Source organism: Camelina sativa, chromosome 18, assembly GCF_000633955.1.
Source record: "Camelina sativa cultivar DH55 chromosome 18, Cs, whole genome shotgun sequence".
Taxonomy (NCBI): domain Eukaryota; kingdom Viridiplantae; phylum Streptophyta; class Magnoliopsida; order Brassicales; family Brassicaceae; genus Camelina; species Camelina sativa.
The window spans coordinates 10298387-10308049 of NC_025702.1; the positions used below are offsets into that span (position 1 = coordinate 10298387).

The following is a 9663-nucleotide window of genomic DNA, read 5'->3' on the forward strand; positions in this document are numbered from 1 at the left end:
GTGCCAAATACATCCTCTTGGATGGAAACTTATTCCGTCGCAGTTCGTCCGGGATACTCCTTACCTGCGTTGGTCGCGAAGAGGCCGAACGAATCATGATGGAAGTACACGAAGGTGACGGTGGTAACCACTCTGGCGGATGGGCACTTGCCTTAAAAATAAAAAAGGACGGTCATTTCTGGCCAACCATGATTGCCGACTGTGAAGGTTTCTCGGCAAAGTGCGAAGCTTGCCAGCGTCACGGACCGATGCGACATGTCCCGTCCGAGCTGTTGAATACCGTCACAGCTCTGTATCCTTTCATGCGCTGGGCCATGGACCTTTATAGGACCTATGCCGCCGTCAAGATCAAAGAAGTTCATCCTTGTATTAACCGATTACTTCACCAAGTGGGTAGAAGCGGAGGCGTTCACTAAGATTCAGTCTTTAGACGTGACCAATTTCATATGGAAAAATGTTATATGTCGTCATGGACTCCCTTACGAGATTGTCACCGACAACGGCACGCAGTTCACCTTGCTCATTACCAGGCGTTTCCTGAGCAAGTGGCGAATTCGTCTCAGTACCTCGACTCCCCGATATCCTCAAGGGAATGGTCAAGCCGAGGCCACGAATAAGTCGATCATCGATGGACTGAAGAAACGACTCGGGCGAAGAAAGGGAGCATGGGCAGATTCCTGAACCACGCCATACATCCGACTCGAGCGACCCGACTCGCACGTCTTAGAAGATTCTTGAACCGCCTTTCTATCTTGCTGTTTTGTGTATTTGGGTTTTCCTTCGGATATTGTATTTACCCTAGGGTTTATGAGTAGCCACCAAAACATTTTCTGAGTTTGTAATCAAGATTTCTCTTAATCTATTTAGTTTTTGCATTTGATTTCTTCTACAAAGTTGTTTATCGCATCTCTATCTATCTAATCATGCTTGATTTAATGTTTTCTGGGTTTGTGTTCTTGATTATGATGTTTTCTGGGTTTGAGTAGTGTTAGTGTTCTTGAGGATGTGATATATTAGGTGAAGAATCGTAGTGTATAGGGTGTTCAAGCTTAGATTTGTGTGTCTCTAATCAATTGGAACTAGGTATTAGACATTTGAGCACCTACCAAGTGTTTGATGAAATGTCTGATCCAGCTAGTGCAAGAGACTTACATTCCTAGCCTAAGAGATTAGTTATCAAGCATGTATGTTGACGTGAATGAACTTTTTTGTAATGCCTGCTTGATCATGTTTCTCTAGCGAGAGTTAAGTTTGGAAGTGATTGAGTCTGAGTAGTTTCTGTCAAGAGATTGGATTAACTAAGTTGTGATGTTCATTGTCTAGGGATAACTTGATTGTGCTATGTTGAACACTCTGTAAACTAGGAGACTCCGCCTATATCAACTACTCACATCCTAAAGACCTCTACCTTACTGATTGTTATTTCATTCTTGAGACTGTTTTGGTTCTTGTTGTTTAGTTCATACTTGACTCGTTTTAGCTTTTACGCATGATCGCTTATTGCCTTGTATTTTATTCATGTTTTGCATTTTGATCATTTTAGGTTGACAGACAAAAATCTTCTCTTTAAATTAGCTTGACTTGTGATATCTTGATTGGATCTTGAATGACTAACATTATTTCATTTGGATTGATGATATCTAGTGTACTGCATTAACATGATAGTACTGTAGGATAATTGATAGTAAAATCCTAGTTTCAAAAAGGATCCAACAACAGAAACAACTTGCAATGTTAGTTTCAGACGAGGAAATCAAGTGCGTCGGTAAGTGTAATTCTTTTTTAAAAAACATTCATCGTTAGTGTTGAAAACGTTAGGCTAGTTGTAATTAATTAGAAAAAACTAAATCACTAAATTATAGGATCCGTGCTATAGCACAGATTGAAATTTCTTTTATTTATATTATAATTTTAGAATAAAATATGATTCCGAAGATCACGGTTAATGTTAGGACTTTAAAATTTTTTAAAATCAATCATATAAATTATATTTTATTCTAAAATTATAATATAAATAAAATAAATTTCAATCTGTGCTCTAGCACAGATCTTAATCTAGCATTAAGGTTTAATTTTTAATTTTTAATTTCTGAATAGGATCCCAAAGATCACGATTAATCTTGTTAAATTAGCGAGATTTGAGTCATTTTTTATGATTGAGAGTATATTTTTATCTCTTTAATAACTTTTTTATTGATGTGGTTTATCAATAAAATCTGTGGAAAATAAATTGTTAATATTATGATTCTAGATATTTGGAACCATATTCGTGATCTTTCAAAAATAAAGTTTGGAATATCTATGAACTATCAATTTGGAATAACCCGTTTAAGATTTTCAGTTACAATTAAGTTTTTATTTGTTACAATTAATATATGGATTAATTTATAATCTATGTTTAATCTATTTGTAACTATTTATTAAAATTATAAAATCTACCAAAACAATGTTATGTATTTCCGTTTTATTATAAAGGGATAATGATGTAACATGACATTAATTTATAAGATTATTAACGTTAGTTTTCTATTTTCTTTTTGGTAAGCAATCTCTTACTTGATTGGTGTTCAGTTTTTCTAAATCGAATGATATAATTAAGTAAAAGATCATATAAAAATGATTTATGTTTTAGAAATTTGAGATTAAAGATCATAGTAGACACATGCTTGAGTTGTAATAAAAAGAAAATTGCAATGAAAATTAATTTGTTCCCCCAGTTTGCTTGACATACAAAAAAACCTCCCGCTGATGAAAAGCAATATCGTCGAGTGTGTTTAGTCAACCCAATGACTTTAACTACAATCATTACAAGCCGAGTTATTGTGACGAATCATTATTTGTCTTCCCAAAGATTTTGGTCGAGTTAACCCACTTCTCGAAGCCATATCTTGCGTTTTCGATATATGCCTCCAAGGTAACTTGTACTTTCTCCAAGTGTGGTTTCCCTATGGTCATAACTCGGCTTACCTAGAAAAATAAGACTATGTTCACAACAATGTTTCATGTAATTTCAAAAGAGAAGCAGACGATTGAATAAAGATGGAAACATATTAACCTCAAGATAGTCGTATGAAATGTCGAATGCTTGGATGAGATGTGGGGTCAGAGCCTGCTTACACGTATGGAACAACTTGATGGACTTATCGGTGAAGTATTGAACGTTTGGCTCGAGATAGATGGTTAATGTCACATACGCATCTTTGATGCTTGGAATCCATTTCTGTGAATTCTAAAGTTAATAAGAATAAAACACAAAGAGCTTCTCTTTTAACGGAAACCAAAAACTTCCAGGGTTAATTCTGAGTCCAACACTAACCTTTTGAAGAGTTCGGCTAAGATGTTGATTCCATAGAGTCATAATATATGCCTGAAACCATTGAAAAAGAGGGTCTTATAAAGATTAATCACTAAGATTGTATCGATGTCATGCACCTTGTTTTAGAATTACCAAAGTTTTATTTGGGACTAGACCAAACTTAGACAAGAGCCACTTCCCATCGATCTGTACACAAGGCAAAAAAAAATATAGTAAACTTTTGAATATATACATCAAATCCCAAAGACACCATGTTCCTTACATTTTCAAGCTTTGAGCTAAGTTCCGCAACTTTCTTATCCGCGATTTCAGCTCGAGTTTCCACTTCGAGACTCCTCTTGCGTTGTACTTCCACTTCTTGTCGTAGTTCAAGTATCTGCCAATGCAGAACTGAATTGAGGTAACAAAAAACAAAAATGAAATAATACACAACTCAAACTACAAACCAACCTGTTTCTGAAGTTCATAATTGTTTCCTCCTTCTGCTTCACTTGCGTGCTTCACTGGATTCTCAGTCTAAATAAAGCATTAATAAGTAAATAAGTTTCTTCGACATACATATTTTAGACAAATAAATCAAAAACAGAGATGAATCCAAATCTCACTTCAAGAGACAACCACATCTTATACACGATGCAGACATGCAGCTGAGTAATTGTAAAGTTTTTTCAAATTTGGGAAGAAACAAAACGTTACAAAGTGATATCCTTTTGCAAATATATTAAACCCTAAGAAAACTCAATTTTCTTTTCTGAATTTCTCATAAAACATACAAAGAAACATTTACATAACTTCATATGAAATCCAATGAACCGTTACCTGAGGAAGAAGCTTCTTCGTTATCGGTGTATAATAGTAACAGAGAAGAGGTACGAGTAACAGAAACATGAGTGACTTAGAATACGCCATTTTTGGAGCACTGGAAGATAGAGAGTCGCCAGAGACAGAGTGACAAAGCGTACCCAAGTCACATAAATTAAAGGGGCTTCTCATCTTTTCTTTAATTAGATATATCTGTTAATCTACTTTTAATAAATACTACTATATAAATGGGCAATTTACATTATAATTGTGATTGTTTTGTATAAAAATGCAATTGCAAATACAGTATGTGCGTTGGGCTAATTATGCAATTGCGTTACATTTACAAATATGTGGGCAGATTAATTACAGAGTTTTTCAATTATATTTGTGATTTTATTATTTTTATATAGATGAAAATGCACATTTGAGGTAGTCCTGAGACGGAGCCGGATATCCGGAATTTTTCAGGGTATCCGAATCCGGCTTCACATGAAACATGTCGTCCTATTAACATTCCATGTGTCAAACTAAAGATATTTTGCATGTTTTGATGAATCAACTCTTGAATAAATGTGTCGTCGTAACATCAATCTTAATCCGTTTGCGAGATTTTATAGTTCTCTTTTCTTTTTGATTAATTTAAAATATTTTGATTTACATAATGATTTAATATTTTGAAAAAAGAAAAGAAAAAATCAAACAAGGTGAAATATGATGATTAAAAACCAATTCAACTGGATATGATTTTTTAAGAAATTTAATTTAATTGGCTGTTAAACATGTTTTCGTGAAATTATTAAAGGATTTTGGGAAAAGATAAATTTGAAACTAATTAAAATCATTTAGTCATGTAAACCAAATCTAAAACAAAATTGAGAAATGCCAAGAAAGCGAACTAAAACTATATGAAAAGCTAATTTAATTGAGGCTAAAACAAATAAGTAATGTAAAAAAAATTATCAAAAAAAAAAAAAACAAATGAGTAATGAAAGTGAGCCCTCAAGGACTTTGGATAATTGAGTATCATATTTTATGTCGCTGCTTATTGGCTAAAGCAACACTGAGCAAGTCGATGAGCATGGTCGGCAGGCTTAGCTGATGGTCAAAGTTCTTGATGACTGAATTAGGCTTCTGTGTTATATGGGATATTGGGGTGTGAATTCGAGAAGTAAAGAAACATAGTAATGTCAGATTAATAGATGAAGTTGACTTTTGTATCTAAATTGGCACTCAGTCAACACAAACTTGGTTTCTTTTCTTTTCTTTAAAAAACAAAAAGGGGCTTAAATTAGACATATTTGAGGTTTTCTTTTACATATTGATCATGTTTGCGTGTTTTTTTGGTATATATTTTCACCTTCCCTACGATGGTCTCTCAAGACTAGATTTTTTTGTGTTGTCCAAACGGATCGGATCGTTGGCAAATATGTAAACTAAATAGTGCTTTTAGATGATGAGATGTGTTGTGATTTTTTTGGTGTAATCTCATTTGACTTTTAGCTGATATCCTTTTGGTCAGAGGAGCGTGCGCTTTGCCTTACCGAAATGGGCATGTTCCTGCGTCGTACGAGAGAATGCAAAAGGTGAGCATATCTGCATATATATATGGCTCTGTTCTTTTTCGTGTTGTTGGATCAGCAACTGCGACACGTTAAAACGACAGCAATAACATCAATCAAAAATCAAAACGACAACGGCAGTGGCAAGATGATGACGCGGACGTGTTTATTAGAGAGAGAAAAAGTGTTGCGGGGAAAGAGAAGAATCGCCGGATTTTCCAGCGACCGTTGCAGCATCTCATTTCAACAGCACAGCGACTCTTATTTACAACGGCAGCGATGCTTATTCATAACAGTACCAATTTTCCTTGTTTATTTTTCAGTCGCAGTCGCTCATCCAACAACTTGAAAAAGAACAGGGCCATAGTATTGCAGCTTTAAAAGCCTTTCACTACCATATACGGACGTAGGACATGTTGCCTGGAGTATGTCGGGAATATTAATAATTTGTTATCTTCTAACGGTAGTTCCGGCAAACATTATCCACATATGATTAATATTGGTTTTTGTAGTTGAAAAATCCTCAACTATGATATATATTACAGAATTATAGAGGTGTAAAAGCTATTAGTCACAAAAAGAAGTTTCAATTACACCAAAGTGTCTTGCTCATTCCATACATTATTTCTAGAAAGAAAAAATCATCTCTAAACGATTAGTATATTTTCTGAAGGATTCATAGAAAAAAGTGGATACAATTAGAATATGTAGAGTATCTTATAGCGATGTGTCAAGGAATATTTAATTGTTTGGAATCTGAAACTGAATTATTCAGTTGCTAAATTATAAAACTAAAACTCATATCTCATCCTTTGGCATGTTTAGGAGCCATCTCAGCTGGACGAAGACAACACAGACACTTGTGCCAGAGAGGGAACACAATCTTCCCAAGTCTTCCAAAGGGTAATCTCAGACCAAACCGTTGACTTTGTCCTTATTAATTGTTTATGCTAACCCCAAGATATTATTTGATTCAAGGATATTACCATAAATCACTATATAAAGACATAAATGTGCACCCCACTTTTCTTATCAAACATAAAAGTCAGCAAAACACAGAGGCATATTCCTCTTTTCTTCATAAGCCTTAATATCTTGGTATTCAGATTCAAGGATATCCATGGCGATCCAAAAGATCCTCTTCGCTTCACTTCTCATATGCTCACTGATCCAATCCAGCCATGGGGCAGAAAAAGAAAGGCTCTTCTCCGAGCTTGAGAAAGGTTCACTTGAGGTCACCACTAAACCAAGCCGAGAAGGAGCTGGTGTCGGTAAGTATAATTCTCTTTAAAAGACATTCATGATCATTAGTGTTGAAAAAGTTAGTTGTAATTACTTAGAAATAAGTGAAAAATAATGATGTAACATGACATTAATTTATAAGACTATTAATATACATCAAAAAAGGCTGATCAAAGATGGATATGTGGTGGTTTTTAGTTTTGGATGCCGGAATAGACAAGATAAGCATTACATGGAAGCTAAGCTCCACGGGGTCTAAAAAGGAGGCTGAATTTAAAACCATTAAAGTAAAGCTATGCTACGCTCCACCTAGCCAAGTTGACCGACCATGGCGCAAGACCCATGACGAGCTCTTCAAAGACAAGACCTGCCCACACAAGATCGTGGCCAGGCCTTATGACAAAACCACTCAATCTATTGACTGGATCCTTGAGCGTGACATCCCCACCGGAACCTACTTCGTTCGTGCCTACGCGGTTGATGAACACGACCATGAAGTTGCCTTTGGACAAAGCACGAACGAAGCCAAGACGACCAGCCTCTTCAGCGTTCAGGCTATCAGTGGTCGCCACAAGTCCCTAGATATTGCTTCCGTCTGCTTCAGTGTCTTCTCCGTTTTGGCTTTGCTCGTCTTCTTTGTCAACGAGAAGAGGAAGGCCAAGATAGAGCAAAGCAAATGAGTCTGTTTACTTTGCGTGTTTGTGACGTTGAACCCCTAAAAAAAAGCGTTGACTTTGAACTTTCTTGTTTACCAATTGCTTTTGTCTTGTTGCTTACTTCTTCCCTATGTATTTTTTTTTTTCATGTGTTTGTACCATTACGCCATTCATACGGAGCAAAACTAATCCTACGGTGGTGATGCGTTGTGTGATTTCTGTATTCTTATATACTTTTTGATATATATTCTTACACACTTTGTTTCACAAAGTTTCGAATTTGAAAGTTCTATGTAAATCGTATTCAAAATACCACAAATACAATTCAGCTATTACTTTGTAATAAAATTCATAACTATTAAGTATTAATAATAGTTTTGAAGATGGAGACATATCATGTAAAAATATATATAATTTCAAAATACAATATATGACATTTCTTTTTTCCCTTTAACAAAAGCAAACAAAAAAACAAAAAAAGACTTCTTGCAAAGTTGGAAAGAGATGGAAAGAAACAATTAATGTTTGTCGTCTAAACCTGAAAATTTGATATGCTTATTAAATTTAAAAAGTGATAAGCATGATGAACTGCTGACAGCGATCCTGATCACCATTAAAATCTAGTTTGGGGTTACTTAAAATGTCAAATATGTCGACACATAGTGAAGATTAATAAAGACAATTGTAATAAAATATGATAGATGCACTGACGTCAGTTAATGTGTTTATGATTATAATATATTAACGCACAAATGCATACGTACAATGAGGCAAAAATGTAAATATATAGCTATCGTTTAATATTTCGTTCATGCAAAAGTCATTGTTACGCTGTCTGATTAAAATATGTAAATTGGTTCTCTACAAGAGTTGTTGCCCACCGTCTCCTCTCATCATCTACCAAATTGAGCCACTTGTTGGGGAAACCAAAAGGTCATGTCATAATCAATAGGGCTTATCAATAAGCTGTGCTGGTTATTACAAAATTGCATACTAGCCGATCGAATGACGAAATCATTATTGTGTGGTTTAGTATTATACTATTATCAGTAAACGATACATTGACTTTCGCATCCTTTAGAAGTGGTGGTGGAACCCATTCCCAAGAGACATGGAGCCAAACAAGCCACGTTCACATGGTTAAGTTCTCTGTACGGAGGTAGTACCTTTTTTATGGTCAGCTAAAAACAAACATTATACTATATTTTTATATTTTTCTTAATTTTGCTATATATCTTTTGAACAATGAAAAAGGAAGAAACTGCCAAATTGGTTTTGCAAACCTTATCTTATTAAAAATATCAAGATATAAATGAAACAAAAAAATATATGAAAAGAAGAATGTATAACTGAGAATATGCGGCGACGTGACCCGTTAAGTTGAGTTCAGTTTCCAATCGTTATCATTTTTCTATTTTTTGGAAATAATAAAATGATTAAACCAATGAAAAGAAAGATATATATTTTTTTGAATTTAATGTAAAACTATATTTAAAAGAAAAATATACTTTGTTACAACTGGTGCAACGTTTGTTTAAAGATTTTAAAACTAAAAAATAGACAGAATATTAGAAATATAGAACTAAAGCAAAAAAGTTATTATCGGAATTGCAACCATAGTTGGTATGCTTCATCATAACGGTGATCTCCCATCTTCCTGATTGCAGTTAGCTAAGAAAGATATATTTTCAAAAGATAAGAATATCCCAACTTTATTGTATATATGATAACTCTAAACAAAACAAATAGTAATATATATGTATATTACACACATATACAGTTTATGTGTATTAATATTAATATATTATACAAAGTAAGAAAATAATATAGACATGATAAAAATAGATTTATATACTTTATGTCTATTTATTGACAAAAAAGCGAAAAATAAATAGTAGCTATCCACTTCACTATAGTTAAATTGTCAAACCAAATGCGCATGCACATATTTGGCCAAAGTCAGTCTTGGTATCCGGAAGTAACTTTGTTGTCTGATCAGACTGGTCTTCACTCTTTAAATCCCTTTCTATGTGATTTTTGTGATATATATATATATATATATATATATATATATATATATATATAT

The 9663-nt window shown here is 34.1% G+C and overlaps 2 protein-coding genes across 2 annotated transcripts; one reads left to right on the top strand and one right to left on the bottom strand.

The window, feature by feature from the left end:
- LOC104761010 lies at positions 2701-4318 on the bottom strand. Its single transcript, XM_010484028.2, has 7 exons — positions 4136-4318; positions 3767-3832; positions 3579-3692; positions 3449-3502; positions 3317-3367; positions 3056-3220; positions 2701-2967 (listed from the first exon to the last, which is right to left on the bottom strand). Exons 1-7 carry the CDS (start codon positions 4307-4309, stop codon positions 2818-2820), a joined length of 774 nt encoding a protein of 257 aa, XP_010482330.1. The 5' UTR covers positions 4310-4318; the 3' UTR covers positions 2701-2817.
- On the top strand, positions 6700-7832 carry LOC104761011 (high-affinity nitrate transporter 3.1). Its single transcript, XM_010484029.1, has 2 exons — positions 6700-6950; positions 7120-7832. The coding sequence occupies exons 1-2, from the start codon at positions 6800-6802 to the stop codon at positions 7599-7601; spliced, it is 633 nt and encodes a 210-aa protein (XP_010482331.1). The 5' UTR covers positions 6700-6799; the 3' UTR covers positions 7602-7832.